The sequence below is a fragment of the Ochotona princeps genome, chromosome 18 (genome assembly GCF_030435755.1).
Source record: "Ochotona princeps isolate mOchPri1 chromosome 18, mOchPri1.hap1, whole genome shotgun sequence".
Lineage (NCBI taxonomy): Eukaryota > Metazoa > Chordata > Mammalia > Lagomorpha > Ochotonidae > Ochotona > Ochotona princeps.
The window spans coordinates 10,778,304-10,800,000 of record NC_080849.1 but is presented as its reverse complement, the minus strand read 5'-3'; the positions used below and the strand labels follow the sequence as shown (position 1 = coordinate 10,800,000).

The following is a 21,697-nucleotide window of genomic DNA, read 5'->3' as shown; positions in this document are numbered from 1 at the left end:
TCTAAATTATGCTCTTAAATGAACATACAAAATACATGGAGGTACAGAGCTAATACTTTTGAAATAAATACCAAATACATGAAATAAAACTCCACAATTTATTATTAATATATGGACATCCTGCAAAAACATTAGTAGAAATTAATGCACACTAATTATACATTAGTATTTCATCTTTACTAACACAAACTTACCACCAGGCTACAAGAGCGACTGCAGATACCTGCATCAGCTGTAACTTTTAAAAACATGTGGTTGGCATCAGCACTGTCTTAGTACCAGGAACTGCATTTCAAAAGCTTGCAGGAAAACAAAAACAATCTCCCGCTCCACCTCTTGGATCCTCTGAATTCTATCCACTGGCTCCTCAAGATATCCTGAGGTTAAGCATTTCCACATTTTAATGGATGCCTAGTTAGCTCTAAAGTAAGGTAGAAATAGTTTAAAAATGTTTTCAGTCAGCCACAAAAGAGAAGAGGGTATTTAAACTCAGATTCCGTGAAGTGAAAAGCTTTAGGAATCTAATCACAGGAAAAGTGCACATTACATTGTATTAATCTAACAATCAGAGCTTGTCTCAGTAGCTTCCAGAAAAAGCCAGAATAATGAATACCGGAAAGTTTACTCAGTTCTCTCCTATAAGCAATAGTAAATGATCAGTTTCCCCTTTCAATATAGTAATTTTAACCATCTTCACAGAACATGGTTCCATAAAAAATTCGAAGTATGGAAAAGAAATACAGGTTTGCAGAGCTGACAGACATGCAATACAGCAGTGGTGGCATAGTGACCCTTAAGCCAAGCTACACTTCACACTGACAAATTATCTATTTTTAACTAGATACCGTCATAGTAACAACTTTGTACTTTTTTATTCCTTCAATAAGAAAAGGAGAAACACTATAAAGACCCTACAGTAGGCTAAAGTATGGAAGGGGCTTCTGTTTTCTTCCCTTTCCTTTCATCTACCCCTAGCAAACAGAACAGGAGTCCTGATTCTGTGACAACTTTTACTCAAGAGTGGCCTGCAGGGCAAGTCCTAGAAGCAAGGCCTTGGGCCATGGGCGAGGGAGGCCACTGGGGACTAGGGAAGCAGGACAGTCTCTGGAGAGGAGCTCCACCCCCAGCATGCCAGTTTGCTGCTTTCTGCTGGCGTTAGCACACCTCAGGTATCTGCCCAAAGAGAAGGCCTCACAATTTAATGGAAGATTGGCCTTCTGTTCTGTGTGGAGAAGAAAGCAATGCTTCTCCTTTTGTAGTTTTACAGCTTGCAGGCAAGAACACCCACCTTTAAGAATTCACTATTGTGGAGGAAGGCACTGGTTGGGAGGTTCCTTAGAATCTGTCCATAGGTTCACTTTGTAAACTGATGTTTAAGTAGGAAAGGGAGTTGGCTAATTAAAAAGTAAGGATGAAAATTAGTCGAGTTGGAAATCATTCTGGTCTAGGGAAGACTCCCAACTACCCCCACAAAACAGCAACCACAACACAATAAAACAGAAGATATAAATGTTAAAGCATGACTGTTTATAGTCTCACTGTAAAAGTTACATAATAGGGTATTTGACCTAGGATTTTTTTCTCTATTTGGAATATTTGTGTAAGAAAGTGTACATTTTGTTCTTACCCTAAATGAATGTGCTATGGATCTTATCTATCACTTAATAAAACCCATGATAAAAAATAATGATAATACCAGATTTAGCATCCTATCAAGCCTTGATGGGACTAAAATGACTTATATATTTATTTTATTATTTTTTTTGAAAGATTTATTTTTATTGGAAAGGCAGATCAGATCTATGGATAGAAGGAGAGACAGAAAGATCTCCCATCCATTGGTTTACTCGCCAAATGGCCTCAATAGCCAGAGCTGAGCCAATCCAAAGCCAGGAGCCATGAGCGTCTTCTGGGTCTCCCACATGGGTGTAAGTTCTCAAGGATTTGGGCTGTCCTCTACCACATTCCCAGGCCATAGGCAGGGAGCTGGATGGGAAGTAGAATAGCCAGGACATGAACTAGTGCCCATGTGGGAAGGCAACGCTTGCAAGGTGAGGATTTAGCCATTGAGCCATCACATAAGGCCTAATTTTTTTTTAAATCAGTTTTTGTTGTCTATTTGTTTCATTCTCATCTACTTGAAAGATAGAAAGAGAGGGCCCAGCGGCATGGCCTAGCAGCTGAAGTCCTCGCCTTGAAAGCCCCGGGATCCCATATGGGCGCCGGTTCTAATCCCAGCAGCTCCACTTCCCATCCAGTTCCCTGCTTGTGGCCTGGGAAAGCAGTCGAGGACGGCCCAATGCATTGGGACCCTGCACCCGCGTGGGAGACCCGGAAGAGGTTCCTGGTTCCCGGCATCGGATCGGCACAGCACCGGCCCGTTGCGGCTCACTTGGGGAGTGAATTATTGGACGGAAGATCTTCCTCTCTGTCTCTCCTCCTCTCTGTATATCCGGCTTTCCAATAACAATAAAATCTTTAAAAAAAAAAAAGATAGAAAGAGAAAGAGAGACAGAGAGAGAGAGAGAGATCTGCTGGTTCACTTCCCAGATATAAGCAACAGCCAGGATTACAGAGCAGGCTGAACCCAAAAGCATGAACTCCTTCTCGGTCTTCCATTATGGGTTTAAGGACCCAAGCACTAGAGCCAGCACCTGTGACTTCGAGGAACTGTTAGCAGGAAGTTGGATGGGAAGCAGCATTGCCAGAATTTGAACTGGCATTAGAGAAGTTTGTCACAACACCTGCCTCCATTTATTTTTTAGAAAATCATTTTAATGTGATTCTTGTTGAAAAACTCGTATCAAAATAGATAAGGCTATATTACTAAAATTATGATAGCCATGCTGATATTTTCTTATATAGATGTTGGGCACTGATTGACTAACATTGATTTAAAAGTTCTAAAGCAAGTAAACAAGTTTATTGTGGCTTGGAGATTCTGGGGAATCATGGTACTTAACTAGAAACTTCAAAAAAAAAAAAAAAGACAATTCATTTTCCAGGAGTTAAAGTGGGTGTTCTTTCTCTTACTCTTGCTAATGTCCTCAAACTTTGGACATTCTATATAAACCAACACAAGCAGAAAGCAGTGCCTGGGGGTCTTGAAATACAAGAATGCCACTGTGATCAGTTATTCTGTTTCATTCATTTGGTCATTTGTTTCATTTTTCTGTACCCCCACCCCCTTTTTGGTCTCATCTATCCTAGACTTACAGGAAGAAGCCAGCAGCAATCTGGAAATGCCATCAGGTAGAGACAAAAAATATAAAACAAAATTCCAAAGAAAAAGCAAAAAACAAACAAAAACCCCACTGTAACAACACAATTCCATTATCTTCAGTCAGTAGACACCCAAGGAAAGAAGCCAAGCTACTTCACCCAAACACCATAGGGAAAACATGGTAGGCCAAGGCATATCAGCTCTAGCAAAGATGACTTGGGAGTATGAACTTCCATTCTTGCCAGTCTATGGTGGGCCATTCTAATCTCTCATCTAATCCTTATCCAACGTGGTACACAGAAGATTGGTTAGAGAGCTGGTACGTTCATTCACTGTGGGCCAGTGTTGGTGGAGACCATATGGGGAGCCTAGAGTCCCTCTGAGCAGTAACCAGGTTCCCTCCCCCTCCTCAGTGGGGCAGTACCAGAAGCAACAAATCGGAGCATTAGGAACATAGTAACTCTCAACAGAGAAATAAAGGATGTCAAAAGAACCAAATAGAAATTCTGGACATGAAAATCACAATAAACAAACAAACAAACATGGGAATGGATGGGCTCAGGAGAATACAGAGGACAGAGAAAAGAATCTGTGAAGATAAAAATGATGGAAATTATCCAACCTAAAGACAAACAAAATGGATTTTTTCCTTAAAAGGATTATGATTAAAGGATTTGACATTTCTGTCATTGGCATTTCAAAAGGAAAAGGGTGCTCAAAACCATAGCGGCTGAAAACTCCTGAAATGTGGCTAAAGGCACAAGTCTACAGATCGTAGAAGCGGAACAAATACCAAACAGGATAAAGTAACAGCAATTCAACAAATTCATATCAAGCTACTAGAAACTAAAGTAAACTGATCTGAAAGCAATGAGAAAGAATTATACCTTCTATATAAGGGGAAATTTTTTGAATGACAGCGTATTTCTCATCAGAAAATCCAACAGTCAGAAGGAACTGACGGGCTGACACTGGTCCAGCGGGTAAAGCCACCAGCCTGATTTGCTTGCATCCTATAAAGGCTCTGGTTCGAGTCCTTCCTGCTCCACTTTCAATGAGGCTCCCTGCAGTTATTCTTGATTCTTATGTTTTGTTCTTCCAATATATCAAATTCATCAGCAAATTCTACCAACCTGTCTCTCAAAATATTTCCCAAACCCAGCAACCCTAGTCCAAACTGCCATCATCTCTAGCTTGGACTATGCACTAGCCTACTCGTCCTGCCTGCTCCTCTTCATCCTTACATTACATTTGCTACACCGTGGCTACAGAATTTCAAAACTATAAAGCAAATTCATTCACTGCCCTGCTCAACAGTCTAATTCTTCATCTTACTTGGAATAAATTCCCAATTCTTTACAATCATGCATCTTTAAGTTCCTAAGTGACACAGACTGTCCACTATCTGAACCTTTCTGTAGCTTGGTGCATTTACTCAAATGGAGAAATGGTTATTATAGAACGACAGCTTTAAGAAAATGAAACAAAAAGTTTGGATATGTTTGCACATAAGCCAGGGCATCAACATTTGGAGAAGCGGTTATCTTTGAAACACTGATTTTTTTTTTAACAGTCTCAGCGAAGTGCTTCTACTGATGGCGTTTACAGTGTGCTGGATCTCTGAGGCTGAGTGCCTAGCTACTGCAGAGAGCCTCAACATTAGCTCCGAGGCCTCACAGGAAAGTTCAAAACCTTCCAAGTTCCTCAAGCCAACCAGCTGAACACGGGGGTCCTAAATGTGCTGTTATAAAATGTGTCCTCTCTAACCTAACGGGCCACATATGGAGTCAGAAAACAGAGGAGTGAGTGTTGGAATGCAGACAACCTGACCCAGGGCCTGGAGAATCAGGCCCAGGGCAGTGCCATCTACCCTACGGTCCACTGCAAAGCAGGTGAGGACACGGAGCCAGGGAGCCGGAGGGGAGTCAGCAGCACTGTGAAGTATTTAAAAAAAATATTTTCACTTTACACATCCAGGAGGAACAGTGTGCTAATCTGATACATGCATTCAATGTATGATTGCTAGTTAGCGTTTCTATCTCATTAAACATTTCAAAAATAATTACACTTCATGTTTATGGGGTAAATGCAATATTTGTACATTTTTATGAGATAAAATGTGGTACTTCAAATGAACTTTATATAGTATATACAGCATGGACTAATCAAATCACAAAATGTAATTTATCCATACAATAGCATGCTATTCAGCAATGAAAACACTGAATAAGATAGACAAATGCCCAAACGTATTACACAAAATAGACGGAGCTGGGTGTACAAGACTACATATTGCACAATTCCATTTGTATGAGACATCACAAATATGCAAATTGTAGAAATAGACAGCAGCTGAATGGCTGTTTGGGGCTGGGCCAGGGGAAGGGAATATACTGTAAACAGTAACGAGAACAGTATTTGGATGAGGAAACTATGGTAGCAACAGTTGCATAATTCCACAAATTCATCAAAAAATTATTAAACTAATTTTAAACAATAAGACATTTACAACCTTAAAAATGAGTGAGTTTTATGATATGTAAATTATACTCCAATTAAGTTATACAAAAAAGGAAAGACTACATGCTAGCAGATTACTGTTATGGTTTAAAATCACTTTGAGATTAAAATACTAAATCTGATGATCTCTTTTTTTTAAATATTTATTTGCTTTAAAAATTTTTCTTGGAAAGCCAGGTATACAGAGAGAAGGAAATACAGAGAGAAAGATCCTCTTTCCACTGTTCACTCCCCAAGCGGCCGCAACGGCTGGAGCGGAGCCAATTTGAAGCCAGGAGCCAGGAGCTTCTGGGTCTCCCACATTGCTGTGTGATCCCAAGGCTTTGGGCTGTCATCATCTGCCCTCCAAGACCAAAGGCAGGGAGCTGGATGAGAAGTGGAGCAGCTGGGATGAGAACCAGTGCCCATATGGTATGCACATGCAAGGTGAGGACTTAAGGTACTAAGTTACTGTGCTGGGCTACTGACTTAATCTCTTAAAAGTTTTGTTTTTTTTATGTTAAGATACTTCCCAAATAACTTATCTCCTTACAACATCATGAAATTACTGATTGTTGACTCATCCATGCTAACATAGCGGGCAGGAAACAGTTGTGAAACACACCATCTTCATAGAATTAAGCCATAAAGCATCTGACTTGTGTGGTTGTGTGATTGTGTTTTTTTCCCCCCAGCCGGAAAGTCTTGGTGATATCTAGGCATAGCAGAATACAAGGAACAGAAAAGTTCCACTTCAAATGCATTCAGTTGTTCTCACTCCTCTCCCATGAGTTTTGTGATGGCAGAGAAGGATCAGTTATGTGTGGGGAGGACCACACAGAATTGCCAGCCGATTGCATTTGCACAATGCATACTGAGAAGCCCATCGTGTTTCTCTTCAATCCAGGGTGGTGGGTAAATAAAGCTGGGTCTGGCTGAGCAGGAGGGAGCTGAATAAGCTTTGTATTCATCGTGAAAGAGCACACTTGCATGGCAGTTATTAATTGCACTTAGGGTATGCAAAAACTTCTAAACAGAATCATGAGTTTTCATTTTATCTAAAGAGCAGTGATAAATAATTTAGTTGCCATTTGTGTTTTAATCAGGTATAACAACAGTACATGTGGGACATGATTAAAGTCCAATGAACACCACAAGCAAATCAAGCTCAATCAAACTGATGATCCTGACTCTCTCCACCTCACTACAAATACATTTAGGACATAAACTTAAATATCTGTTTTTACAGTTATTAAAATCACCTCAAAGATTCGTTTTTTTCCTCTAGTTTTAAAAATGCCCTCTCTGAATACATATAAAAGAGAATATACTCTGCAAAGCTTATGACCTAGCAGTGACAGTGTAAAGATCAGAAGAAAAAATACTAAATCAGCTGTCTCCTCTGAACACAACTTTGTGGTTTGACCAGGTGTATTCACTTGGCCGAACACTGGATGCCCAGCTTCTTAGAGGGAACAGTGTCGCTGGCCACATGGCCTCTGTCTGCTGTGCAGAAGCTCGGTTTAACTTTCGTAAAATCTACTCTGGAGATGCATTCTGAATGCAGAGTACCATACCCTTAAGCAGATAGACTGCTTCATGTCGTAGTAATACAATCTTCATCGATAAAGAAACTAGTATTTACTTACTGACTTGACATGAACAGCCATCTTGGCCACACCAAAAATATTCCAGATACAGGTCAAGTTACAGTCCTGGGGCTGGTCAGCTCTTGCTCCTCCTCCTCAGATTCTGGAACAGATTCTTGCTATTTAAATATTTGCAAATCAACAAAATAGGACATGGGACGGGCATTTAGCACAGTGATGAAGATACTGCTTGGAACACGTGGAGCCACTATGCGAGTGCCTGGGTTTGAGCACTGAGTCTACTTCTAACACAGCTTTTCTTATAAATATGTACACCTGGGAGGCAGTAGGGATGGTCCCAAGTCCTTGGGTCCGCACCACCTGTGGGAGAGACCTGGACTGATTTCTGGGCTCTTGACATGGGCCTGGCTCAATTCCAGCTGCTGCAGGTTCATGGGGAGAGAAATCTCCTGTGTGTCTGCTTCTGAATAAAAAACATTTTTTTAAATTATAAAGGCAAGATACAGAGGAAAAAAGGGTAACATTTCATTCCTGTGAATAACAGACATGGGATGCTGGTTTATTAAAGGTATTACTGATTCAAAGAAGCTCAGAAATCAGGCTGATTGTGCAGAGAAACTGCCGCAAAGCCACAATTCAAATAATCCTGGTTTCATTAGGGAAACCACCAGCAAGCCTAATGATAGCAGTAACATGACACAAACATCTCAGGTTTCCAAACATAATTTCACATACACAAATAACTAAATACTCAAATCTTAAAAGCAACACTCTCAGAGAGAGCAGAAAAAAGTACAGTAACAGAATTTTGGAATGCAAATTCTATTACAGGATGTTTGCATTGTGAATTTTGAAGTGTATTTTCCCACCATTACCTAAGCCCTTTCCTGGCAAGTTATGAGATGCTTATGAAGACACATGAACCTCTCCTTCCCAACAGACCACGCCGTACGGCTCACGGAAGCAGTGTATGCCATCGCTGTTGTGGAGGACATAAAGAGAATTTAGGGTTACACCTTACTAACATGAGTAGAAACAATGAGGATCTCACATTGGAGCATTTAGAAAGTGAAATTTCTTCAACCCAGATGTCATTTTTATCTCTTCAAAGAATTTGGCTCCTCACTTAGTTGCCAGTAGATGTAAACTGTAGACTTGTATTCAATGTTTTCCAAGTTCAGTCTCTCCAAAGGCTATTTTCTAGAAATGTCTTTATCTGAAACTTTCTGGTTTCGGAAATCTTATCACTTGCATATACTTGGGTTTTCTTATCTCTGCAGCTTTGCTGTTGTCCATTCTGCCTGTTAATATGCTCTGTCAAAAATCTGAGTCCTCTCTTTGAAATTATTTTCAATCAAGGTTCAGAATTGACGCAATGTTTTCTTAGTCACTGGAGGCTGAAGGCAGTAGCTTCCTTTCTGTATTCATACAGATGGAACCACCTACTCCTTGCACCAGTGATTAGGATGCTTTTCAAATTGCCTAACTTCCCTGGAAGCACGGACCATGTTAGAGTCACGCAGCTCCTGTCCAGGTCGCACAGCAGTGCCCTCCACCCATGCCTGCCGCATAGCCTGAAGAGGCAGGCATCCATTTCAGCAGGCAACATCACTAAGTCTTGAGGCAGTGATCTCACCTTCGGGTGCTTGACAATGCCTGGGAGTGCTTAATCATTGATGATTGCTCCACAGCTATTTTTTTCCTGAGGAAACTATATTTCTAAATTTAGTGTATATATAATAATGATAATAATAAAAAACCAATCCAGCTCTACCAGGTTATTGTGAAATCATACTTCTTGGGAATTAATTCTTATTCAGCCTAACAGAAAATATCACTGTCATGAAAATTAACAAAATAACTTAAGCGCAACTCCTAATACACTGTATGCAATAAATGGTATTTTTCTAGTAATTATGACTGGTTTAAAACAACATGAAAGATTGAACTCCTTTCAAGCAAAGGGGTGCATGACTGGTAGAAAACAAAAGCCTGGGCCCGGCACAGTAGTCCGTCACTAAACTCCTTGCCTTGCATTGCCAAGATCCCATATGGGAGCCGGTTTGTGTCCCAGCTGCTCCGCTTCCCATCCAGCTCCCTGCTTGTGGTCTTGGAAAGTAGTGGGGGATGACCCAAAGCCTTGGGGCCCTGTACGCACAGGGGAGACCCCAGAAGAAGCTCCTGGTTTGGGATCAGCTGCAGCTACTCGGGGAGTGAACCAGTAGACAGAAGAGTTTTCTCTCTCTCTCCTTCTCTCTTTAAACCTGCCTTTCCAATAAAAATAAAATAAATATTTTTTAAAGATTTATTTATTTTTATGGCAAAGTTAGATATACAGAGAGGAGGAGAGACAGAAAGGAAGATCCTCCGTCCGATGATTCATTCCCCAAGTGACCACAATGGCTGGAGCTGTGCCGATCTGAACCCGGGAACCAGGAACCTCCTCCAGGTCTCCCACACAGGTGCAGGAATCCAAGGCTTTGGGCCATCCCCCACTACTTTCCAAGACCACAAGCAGAGAGCTGGATGGAAGTGTAGCTGCTGTGATTAGAACCGGTGCCCATATGGGATTCCGGCACGTTCAAGGTGAGGATTTCAGCTACTAGGCCACGGCACCAGGCCCAAATAAATATTTTTTTAAAAGGCTAAAAGTGTTTCCTTTTTCCTTATTTCCTTCTTCATTCCCCCTTTCATCTCCTTTCCTTCTCTTTCCCACTTTCCTTTCTCCTTTTATCAACATTTCCCTTCTTTCTCCTTCATCCATCCATCCATCCATCCATCCATCCATCAATGAAGTGGTATTTAATTCAAGACGTAGAGGGAAGAAAGAGAAGTTGCTCTGGTGTTGACAGGATCATGTTGGTCATTAAGCTTTAGACAGAAAAGACAAGACAAACAGCATGAATAGCACAGAATCCATGTTGAACCAACAAACAGGTTACTCAGTTTAGGAAGACTGGAAGAAGAGGCCCAACAGGATATAATTACAAAGGCTTAGAGCAACTGCTCAGTAAGTAGTAGCTGAGTGAAAGCATAAAATACTAAATAAGTCAGGGAGACAGAAGTTTGGAGGTTGGGGTTCCAAAGGTTAAAAGAAAAATCTACTTGACTGTTGAGCAAAATGTAATGAAGGTAAGTCAAGAGGAACCAGCAGCTAAGGAAACTTCCTATTTCATGACTTGCTAAACGGGTCCAGTCCTATCAGTGCTCCTGAATTCATCGTTGGCCTTCTAGCAAATACTTCAACAGGCTTTCTTTGGCTACAGCTCTCAACTCTGCTTAGCAGCACAGTTGTCCTATGTCATAAGCCAATGTGAGAGTCACTGTTTCCACCCTCTCGTATAAACGTGAACGTGCACCCCCTGCTGTCTGGCAGTGCGCAGGGGAAAGGTGCAGTGTCTGTCAGCAATCAGAGCGTCATGACAGCCTCCCTCCTGCAGGCTGTCTTCTACCTCACTCTGCCTTTCCCCACTTCCCCCTGGGCAGGACATCTAACAAAGGCCTCTGGAAAAGCAACATTTATTTAGTCCTTAAAATTGTGATACACATTGCAACATCAATGAATCTTAAGGACATGATGGTAAGTGAAATGAACCATCACAAAAAGAAAAACATTGTGTGATCTCAGATACATTAGGTACCAAGAGTAGTCAAATTTATAGGAATGGAACATAAGATTGGTGGCTGGCAGTGACCAGGGGGAAGGGAAGTAGAGTTACTGTTAAAAGGTTCAGAGGTCAGCTATGCTAAATGGAAAGAGTTCTAGAATGGTAGTGATAATTGCACAACTATGTAAATATACTTAATGTCACAGAAGTAAGCAATTCAAAATGGTTATGATGGTAAATTTCACCACAAGTAAAATTAAAAGTTTTCGATGCAAACATACTATATTTTATCAATATACTTTTCAAATGAAATTCTGACCTATGTCTAAAATGAAAATAAATAAAATTATGGAGAGAGTTAGTAGAGATCTGGTTGATAAAAGAAACACTATGAAGGATAGGGCTACAGAACAACAATAATAGCTAACATTGTTTGAAGTATATTAAAAGCAAGATATTACTCTAGATGATTTACATGGATTAATGCATTCAAAAATGATTACAAGGGAGGGTAGACAGAGAAGTTAAACCACAGAGCAAAGGTCTCACAACTAAAAGTGCCAGAGCTGGGACTTGAACCCAGACACTTTGGTATAGAGTTCTCACTCTGACCTACTCTCTGGACACTTTGGGATGCCAGGGATGCTGAGAGGGAAAACACACCAAAGCTTCTCCTAACCTTTCAAACATAATGAGAAAAAAGCAAACCAGAGATCTATGGAGTGGTTTTTCTGAACCAAGTACATATGGTATCTAAGAGATCTAGCAGAGGCTAGCTCTGAGGCGCTCAAAGGTCTATCAGCAAAGGTAGATCTGCAGAAAACAACAGGGCCTAAGAGGCAGGAGCTGAATGTGCCTAACACACAATGTCTCATGCCACCCCACAGGCTTCTTGGCAACACGAAGCTCTCAATAAATGGTGACCAAATGAGAGAAAGTCCACCTACAAAAATATATTCTATCTCAGAAAGTATTTTGGAAAAAAAGAGCGGAAGGACCAACTTTGCTTTCTTCTTTCCAGAGAGAAGAAAAGATTATTTCATAGACACTAAAATCACACAAAAGAAGACACTGACTATTGATGTTATACTTTATGTCATATTAAACTGTTTTTGTCTTAAAGAGTCCAAGAAGTCTTCTATCCCCATGTTTATGTCAACTCACTTGCCACTGCTAACACATGGATTCAACCAAGACATTTACTAACTGATGACTAAACGTAGACATTATGGTATACATACACGATGGAACGCTATTCATGCAAAAAATAATGAAATTTGTATTTTGCAATAAAATGGAAACAACTGGAGACCATTATTCTTATTGAAATAAGCCAGTTCCAAAAGACAAATATCACATTTTCTTGGATTTGTGGAAACTAACAGAATACAAAAAATGTAATGTATATGAGCAATGCTATGAGATTTGATTACTATCTATGCTTTTGAAGAACTGAGGCTTTCCTACTTACTACTTGTTGAATTCTTACTGGCAGGTTAAGCTTGTGACTTTGAAGAGAATTTGAGGCATGACATTGTGAAAATTAAAGGAAAAATAAGAAAAAAAGGAGGCAAAGTGGGAAGAAGTATCATTATGCTCTCATAAAATACACGAAATCTGTTCCCTTTTTACAAATAAAAGCTTTTAAAATATATTCTAATAATTCAATGACTCTCTGAACCTATTCACAAAAAAATTCACACTACAACTGATTTTCATTTTTCTAAACAGAGATTGAGAAATTAAGAGAACACAGCAGCTTCCAACAGCTTCTCCTACATCCGTGCATGCCTTTAGTTCTCTCCAGTCTCAGGATCTGCTCTCTCCCCATGGCACCCCAACAACATACTTTCTGATGTGCAAATGCCCCAGGCTGGAGAGACGTCTTGCTTTAGATGTTTCAAATAATTGCTACATACCACGCTGACCTCTATGTCATATTTGTCCACGCTGACCTCTATGTCATATATTTGTAAGTTTTATACTAAGCATCAACTTACACCTTTTGTTCACTGATGTCTTAAGAACTTCTCCATGAATATATACACACCTTGTTCCAATATCAAGCCAGCTGCCATAATCCTTGACCAAGAAGAAAAAATGCTGTAAAACACAATGAAATACAGTTCTATTAAAAAACAAAAGGCCATGTCTAAAAACAAAATTGTTTTAGGATTGTACATTTCAAATTTCTGACTCTTTAGAACCTTGATGTGACTGGAATCAACAATATGCCCTTTACGTTTAATTCAAACTTATGCTTGAATTACAATGAGAAGTCTAAAAGCCAGCAACAGAATGACCAGTCAAATGAACACAAAAGTGACATTTGTGAATAGAGAAAAAGATGTCAGTAAAAAAGAAGCCATGCAAATTATTTATCAACAAGTATTTACTGCTTGCCTACTGTATAACAATCACTGTATTAGGTTCTAGAGATAAACTACCCAGAACAAGTTGTATAATCTAAGCAAATGAGTGTATCTAAAGATATCAGGTCTGTGTGTGTGTATGTGTGAGAGAGAGAAAGACAGAGAGAGAGACAGAGAGAGAGAGAGAGAGAGAGATGCACAAAAGGAAAGACAGAGAAATGTTGTCATTGGAAAATATAAGCAATTGGAGCCCAGAGAAAGGAGTATATAGCTTGATTAAGAAAATAACAGGCCTCCCACTGGAAGATGAAATCTACATGGCAAATAGGAGCTGGTGAAAGAGGAGGTTGGGGTGCTAGAAGTGTTTTTCTGGCAGAGACAATAGCCAATAAACATCCAAGGTCAAGACCGAGCTTCATAAGTTCAAACTGAATGGAGTGTAGAGAAAACAGGCAGGGAGAAGTGACATACGACATTGGTCAAGTGAGCAGAAGTTACATGACAAATGGCTTTGCAAATTAAATTAAACAACATGATTTCTAGGATAAAATTATCAGAGAATTTCAATTCTTTCCTGTTAACTCCCAATCTTGCTTAGTTTTCACTTAGCAAGCCAAACTAAAAGATGATTTGTTCCAACATGATCTGCAATCAATTCTGAAATATATATGATGCCCAGTTTAACACAGCACACAAATACCCTCTCCAAATCAAGAGACTAGGAATCTGATTTCAGAAGTTACCAACCAGTGTCTCTAATCACTTTGGTCATGGACTATTACACCAAATCCGTGAAGAATTAACCTTACCCAGAAAGATATCTGGCTTTAGCTACTGGAAGGTAAGAGTAGTTACCTTCTAGTAATTGCCAGGCCTTTAGACAGTCAGACCTGAGAAAACTGCTTTGCCTGAAGTGCTGGGCATTAGAACAACCTAACAATATGATCTGTAAGAGTGAAGACTCAAGGTCAGTGGTCTGTATGAGATCAAGTACCAATCAACACAGCAGAGCTCAGGTAAATCCAGCCATCAGTACTTTGTACTGTCACACACCCATGCTGGAAGAGGACCAGCATGCCCTGACGCCCTGGGAGCGGGTAACACCAGACCTGCACTTGGTTCCCTCCTGGACTCTGCCCCACACTCCTCTGCCCTGGGCTACTGCTAATCTGCACCACTTCACCGCAACAAGTCATAACTGTAGCAGCAATCTGTGAGTTCTATTCTGGGAATCCTTCTAGTGAATGATCAAACCAGAGGGAATTTGCAGACATAAAACTCTTCTTGTGAATGATACACGAGGCCTATTACGTCATTCACAACTGTAGCTATCATTTTGACAATAACTTACGGGTTGAAAAGCTGTGCTGCCTTGTTCCTTACTCCCTCTGCCCTGCCCTTCTAAACTTTTCTGAGAGAAGGGTTAATAAAAGTAGACATTTTAAGTAGGAAAATGATACAGCATCTAAATATAAATTAACTTTTTCTGTTAATTTTCTATGGAAAGCATATCTCAGATATAAAAGAGCATGGAAAACCAGGTACAAAATGACATACTGAGCGAATCAGGGAATAAGACTTCTGATCCCTTTAGAAAAGCTTAGTACAAAATATAACTTATATGTATAAACTATGCCAGCACTTAGAATTCAGCATCTAAAGATTTTATACAGAGAAATACAATCACATCTTTCTTGGTTAAAATAATCTAGTACTTTGTTTTCTGATCTTATTTATGCTGAACATCCAATAATGCCTTACCAAAGCCATAATGTCTGATATGATGAGAACAATGAGAAAAAGGCTAGGGGGAAAAAGAAAGAGAAAAAAATTACATGCAGTACAACAGGTATGCTTTTCAAGTACATTAAAATCAAAATGAAAATAACAAAATAACTTAATATTTTGTGAGTATGTTTACTTCTGAAAATATTCTCAACAAGAGTTCTTTTCATATCATCCTGGGCGATTATCTTAGAGTGATAGATTTCAGAAATGCTAGCAAACACACCAAGTTTTATCTAGTATAATGAAAGGGCTACGAACTATACTTCTTGAACTTTCTAAGGAAATGCAGACTCATGTGTAACTGCAAGAAATCACACAGAGGGATCCTGTATAACCTGCACCTGGCTTCCCTTCTTGGCACTCACTACCTTGCTAGATGACAGCACAGTATCACAACCAGGACACTGGCTGATATCGAGATGCAGAATGTTCTCGTCATCGCAGGGATTCCTCATGAAGCCCTTTTCATGGTCACATTGGTCTTTCTCCTCCCCCTCTCCTTCCTAATCCTTCACAACCGCTACTCGGTCCTTCATTTGTAAAATGTTGTCATTTCAAATGGAATCATTTGTATAATACTGTCACCTGGTGCAACCTTTTGAATTTTGTTGTACTTGTGGTGGTTAATTCAATAGAAACCCCTCAAGAGTCAAGCCAAGTGTTGTATCAACAGCTGATTCTTCTCATTACTGGACAGTCCTCTGGCAGATGGAAATACAAGGCTTTGCTTAACCATTCAAGCAGTGAGGGATATCACATCTGCTTCTGGGTTACAGTTACCATGGAGAAAGCTGCTAAAAAGCATTCTGTCTAGTTTTCTTTACAAATCTAAGTTCTCATTTCTTTCGGAAAAATACACAAGAATATAGCAAGCAGTAAAACTCTTTTCAGACTGTCTGTGCCATGCTATACTCCCATCAGTAACAACTGAGATCAATTTCTTTACATCCTCATTAGCATTTTTTGGTGATATCAGTGCTTTTTATTTAAATGCTTCTGCTAAGTGTGTAATGCCTTACTGAGGTCATAATGGGTATCTCCTGGATGGCTAATGATGCTGAACATATTATCATGGACTTATTTGTCATGTCTACACACTTTGCAGGCTCTTTGCTCAAGTCCTAACTGAACTGTTTTTACTATGGAATTTCTTCATATATGCTAGGCAGTGTCACTTGCAAAGTACCTGATTTGTAAATATTTCCTCCAAGGATTATTCCTATCTTTTCATTTCCTAAGTAAGGTCATTTGGAGTGTAAAAGCACTTAATTTTGAAGTAGTCCAGTTTACCAAGTTTGCTTTTTATGAATAAGTTTTGTTATCAAGTCTCTTTCCATATCCCAAACTCTAAGATTCTATTTTTCCCCTTACAGTGTAAACAGATACACTTTTAGTTAATTTAAAAAATGGCCTGCCTATGGAACTGTATCATAAAATAATTTTTAAAAAATGTAAAAAAAAAAAAAGGAAAAAGAAAAAAGAGTCAGAGGCTTTATTGAAGCTTGTGATTTGTTTTAGGAAACAATGTTTTCCTAAATATAAGTTTAAAATACAGAAATACAGCTCAGTATTTTATCCCTGAAGTTATGTACTATAAGTCAGACTTATCATATCCTTCTGATATATTACCAGAGTAATCTGCTGTAACACACAATAAAGTACATTATTCTGATGAAGAACCTGTAGACAATGCAGTAGTCATCTAGTACAACCTCTTACCAAAATGTAAATTCCCCAGAAAGCAATCCTGATGAAGACATTATCCTGCAATACTTTTGGTGCTCCAGGAACAGGCAGGTGTTTTGCACAGTGGGTGAGATGAGCACATCCCCAATGCAGTGCTTACTTTGAGTTAGGCTTCCTCCCGTCTTGATCCAGCTTCCTGCTAATGTGCTCCTGACGAAGCAGCAGATGGCGGCTCAGTGTTTGGGTCCCTGCCACCCAAGCTGAGACACCCAGAGGGAGGTCTGGATTCCTGGCTTTGGCATGGCCCTGCCCTGGCTGTTGCGGGCCTTTGTGGAGTGAACAGGTGGATGGAAGATCCCTGTCTCTTGTGCTTTCCAAAGAAAATGAAAATAACTTAAAAAAAAAATTCTACAGTTTGGACTCAGTTCTTTCAAAACCACAAGAAAAAAGCAATACAATAAGTTTGAAACAAACATTTAAATATCTTTTTCTAAAATTTTGTATATTTAAACTGTTTTTTGTTTTTCTAAAGCAGATTATTTTGTTGCATGAAACACATGATGTTCTAGAACATTCTTGGAGTGAGACACATCTTACTAAGTTACTTCTTGTCTTCTTGGCCACTGTTCTCTTATTTATAGACTGAACATAATACTTCCTGCACTGCATAGTAACAATGGAAAAATTAAATTATGCAAATGTGTAAAAAATCTAGTATAGTGTCTACCTTACTGCATATAAGGAAAACACTGTTCTCATTCTCATTCCTCTAAACCATCAGATGAAATTAAAAACACAAACTGCTTTAATGGCATTCATAGGCTGTGTTACCTGTGGTTGCCAAAACCGTTAATCACAAATTGTGTGGCTTAAGCAGTAGAAATTTCCACACAGTTCTAAAGACAGTAAGTCTAAATCAATCTGTCAGTTGGACTGGTTTTATTCTGAGGTCCCTTCCCTCGGCTTGTAAATGGTTATCTTTCACCCTTCATTTCCTCTTTTTTACAGAGAAGTCAAGTTGGATGAGAGTCTGCCCATTTAACCTCATTTTATCTAATAAATTCTTTAAGGTCTTGATTCCAAATACAGTCCTAGGCTGAGGTGCTGAGGGATATATTTCAGCATAACAAGTTTTTAAAAGATTTATTTATTGATACTGAAAGGGAGAGACAGAGAAAGATCTTCTAACTGCTGGTTCATTTCACAAATGGTCACAACACCAGGGCTGGTCCAGGCCAAAGCAGGAGCCTGGAACTCCTCTGGGGTGTCCATGCGGTGGCTGGTGTCCAAGCATTTCAGACATCTTCCACTGCTGTCCGAGGCACGTTAGCAGGGAGCTGGATTGGGAGCAGAGCAACTAGGATGTGGCACTTCATAGGTGGTGGTTTAACCAGCTACACCACATCACTGGCCATTCAACTTAAGAATTTTGAGAGGCACAATTCAACCCAAAACTGGGTGTGAAATGGAAAAGTAAGAAAGTTTTATCACATAATGAGCTACATAATTTAGCCAGAAATTTGAGGGTTGGAAGGGTTCTGGGCAAGAGCTTAGCTGGGTAAGAGGTTAATCGGGTAAGAAAACTTGGTCCTAGACTAATATCACTAAACTAACTCTTAATCAGCAACAAGGTACAAGCTTGTCCAGAGCAGCCCTACATATATTTGAACTATTCAATGGAAACAGAAGTAAAAAAGAAATAAGGTATCCAGGGTCATACTGCAAGTCTGGCCCCAGAGCCTGTGCTACTAGCCATCACACAAGGTCTCAAATTTTCATGAAAAGGCTTAAATATAAAGCACTATTCAAAATTTAGAATGCCTTGAATGTACTAGATCCTAAGAATCTAATTAATATACTTTGACTAAAGAAATATGTAAAGTATTTTCCAAATGAAAATTCACATCAGTTACCCTCCCCACCAAGCTAACAGCGCATCAGCAACAGATTCCTAACTGATCTCCCTGTTTTCATTCTCATCCCTGCAGTAGATGAAGAGCTTTGCACTGTGGATTCTGGCAACAACTGGACACAGTCTCCAGTCTCAACTATTGCCTAATGGTCTCTATATGATCTGCTCCAATTTTTTCCCTACAGTTCCTAGGCTAGCACCTCTACTAAGGCTGGCATTCCCCCTCTGCAAACACACCAAGCGGGTTTTCACCTCACACCCTCTGTACGTACACTCTTAAGTAACACTTATTCCTCATGTCATCTATGATTTCTTTTGTTTATTCAGTTCTCTACTTAAATGTCTCCTCCTCAGAGACATCACCTAATTCTTCCTTCCTGTTATTTAACAGTCTCTGAAATTTTATTGTTATCACAAACATTTTATTTGTTATTGGTTTCACCCAGTAGACATTAAGTTCTATTCACCAATGTGTCATTCCTGGCTATAACAGTGTCACAGCACGTGATAGAAACTCAAAATGCAAGTGCTGAACGAATGGTGAAATAGTCAATATAAAATAAAATTGAAAATGACTAATACTACACATCACAAAATTTACCTCAGATAAAAGGCTTCCTTTGGTTTCATGGAACTGAAAAATTAGGCTAGAAACAATTAGACTTAGTAAAAACAACACAGAATAGCAATAGAGAAAGCTGAAACCACCCACATTAAAATCTGCAATTGACAACATAATGAAAACAGCAAATTTCTTTACAAAAACAAAATTTGTAATATATAACCTAAGTGAGTTAAATCTGGTAGAGATAATCACAAAAGAAAAAAAAAATCTACTCTGGCAGGAACTAAAAACTCACAGATTTTAAGATAGACAGAAAATAGATAAATCAGGACTGATAATGTAGCACAGCAAGTTGAGACACTGCCTACAGTGTCAGGGTCCAACATGGGTACTGGTTCAAGTCCTGCTTGTTTCACTTCCCAACCCCTTTCCCTGCTAATGTACCTAGAAAAGTAGAGGAGGATGGTCCAAGTGTTTGGGTTCTGTACTCACCTGGGAACAAGCCCCTGACTCTTCGCTTCAGCTTGGCCCAACCCCACCCATTGTGGCCACTTGGGGAGTAAACCAGTGAATTCTTTCTCTCTCTGTCTCTCTCTCTCTCCATATATATATATATATATATATATATATAAAGTTATATATAATATAGTATATACTTTATATAACATATACTCAAATATAATACATATTATACAAAATATACAAGCACATATATAATTATATATACATATATTACATATTATTCATTTTATTATTAATATATTATATTATATTATATAATTATACATAATTTTTGTATACAAATCTGCTTTTCAAATAAAATAAATCTTAAAATAAAAATAGAAAAGTGAGCCTAAATTTATTTGCAAGCATTAAATAAAAACTGACCTCAATAAAAGCAATTTTAACAAATTAAAGCTAAGAATACATAAGCAGTTTAGTTTAACTTCATATAAAAAATTAAAAAAAATTAAGCAGGCCTAATAGACTTTCCAATGAATAATACTCTCCCAACAAAAATTATTTGGTATTGTCATAATTTTGGATCAAATTTGGACTCCTAAAAATAAGAACATAATGTTCTGGAGATCAGAACATCCACCTTAAAAAAATCAACATGATAGTCAAAATATATTTACTTAATTTAATATAGGGCACAAGAAAGGTAGTTTTTTGGTACTAGATCACATTATTCACAACGGTCTCAAATATTTTACAATCACTGCTGGGTAGTCATGGCTGGTGAAGAGTTGAATATTTAAGCAAATATGAGGGAGGGTCTTCAAAGAGTTCATGGAAAATTCATATTATAAAAAAAGCTTAGATGCATTTAAAACAATTTTGAACAAAAATAAACTCATACTAACCAGTGATACGCGTGAACAGGATCTAGTTTGAAACACCAAAGTAGAGAACACGTCAATCTGGAAACACCCCATTTAGAGCATAGTGCTCTGAATTCTGCCAAAATTGAAGCAAAACCAAATTTGTGGTAATGCAAAGGGGAACCCATTGACTGGGACAATGTTCTAAGGAACCCCATAAAAATAAATCTTTTAAAAAAAAAAACAAATGGATAGCTTTACTATGAAGAGAGGAGACAATGTTGAAAATGAAGCATACAGAGGCGGATCATCCACCTGTTTGCAAGGGAAAAATATTCTGCTTATGCCTTCATTAAAGAGGACTAGCTAGTAACAGTAGAAGCCAATACTACAGGTGTCAATTGGTTCAGTTTACAAATTTCTGAAAACTAAAGTAGAGCAAAATTTCTGATCCATGGGTGCTAAAACTCTTGTACCCTTTCAGCTGCAGAAGACAGCAGAGAAACGCTGGGATCTCATAAGGGCAGTGGTTCTTATCCCCACTGCTCCACTTCCCATCCAGCTCCTGTTATGGTCTAGGAAAGCAGTGAAGGACGGCCCAAAGCTTTGAGATCCTGCACCTGCATGGGAGACCTGGAGGAAGCTCCTGGCTCCTGGCTTCAAATTGACTCAGCTCCGGCTGTTGCAGCCATTTGTGCAGTGAACTAGCAGATGGCAGATCTTTCTTTCTGACTCTCCTCTCTGTAAATCTGATATGTCTTGCTAATAAAAATGAATAAATGAATAAATAAATTTTTAAAAAGACAGCATAGCTTTCAATGAAAAGTTTCACAAGTGGGATCGAGATCCCGAAGCACTCCTTGGAAGGACTGTGAACAGGATCTTAACCTTGGATTTCTCATTAAGGTCCAGAAGGCAAAACATGCTGAAAGCAATGGTTACCCAGAGTGCCTGGTTAAAAGTAAAGTGGACAAACTGAGAGCAAAGATCATAGCAACAGTTTTTTTGGATGCTCAAGGCATGGTGCTTATTGACTTACTGGAGGATAAAAGAATGATAACACCTGCTTATTAGGAAAGCATTTGGAGAAGGCTAACCAAAGCCTGAAA

The 21,697-nt window shown here is 39.1% G+C and overlaps 1 protein-coding gene across 1 annotated transcript in view; it reads right to left on the bottom strand.

Moving 5' to 3' along the window:
• Nucleotides 1-21,697, bottom strand: part of PIGN (phosphatidylinositol glycan anchor biosynthesis class N) — a 97,425-nt gene that overhangs the window by 346 nt on the left and 75,382 nt on the right. The window contains exons 27-28 of the mRNA XM_004579455.2: nucleotides 15,074-15,116; nucleotides 12,991-13,043 (exon numbers count right to left, since the gene is read on the bottom strand). Coding sequence (XP_004579512.2) covers nucleotides 12,991-13,043; nucleotides 15,074-15,116 — 96 coding nt within the window. The remainder of the gene's footprint in view (nucleotides 1-12,990; nucleotides 13,044-15,073; nucleotides 15,117-21,697) is intronic.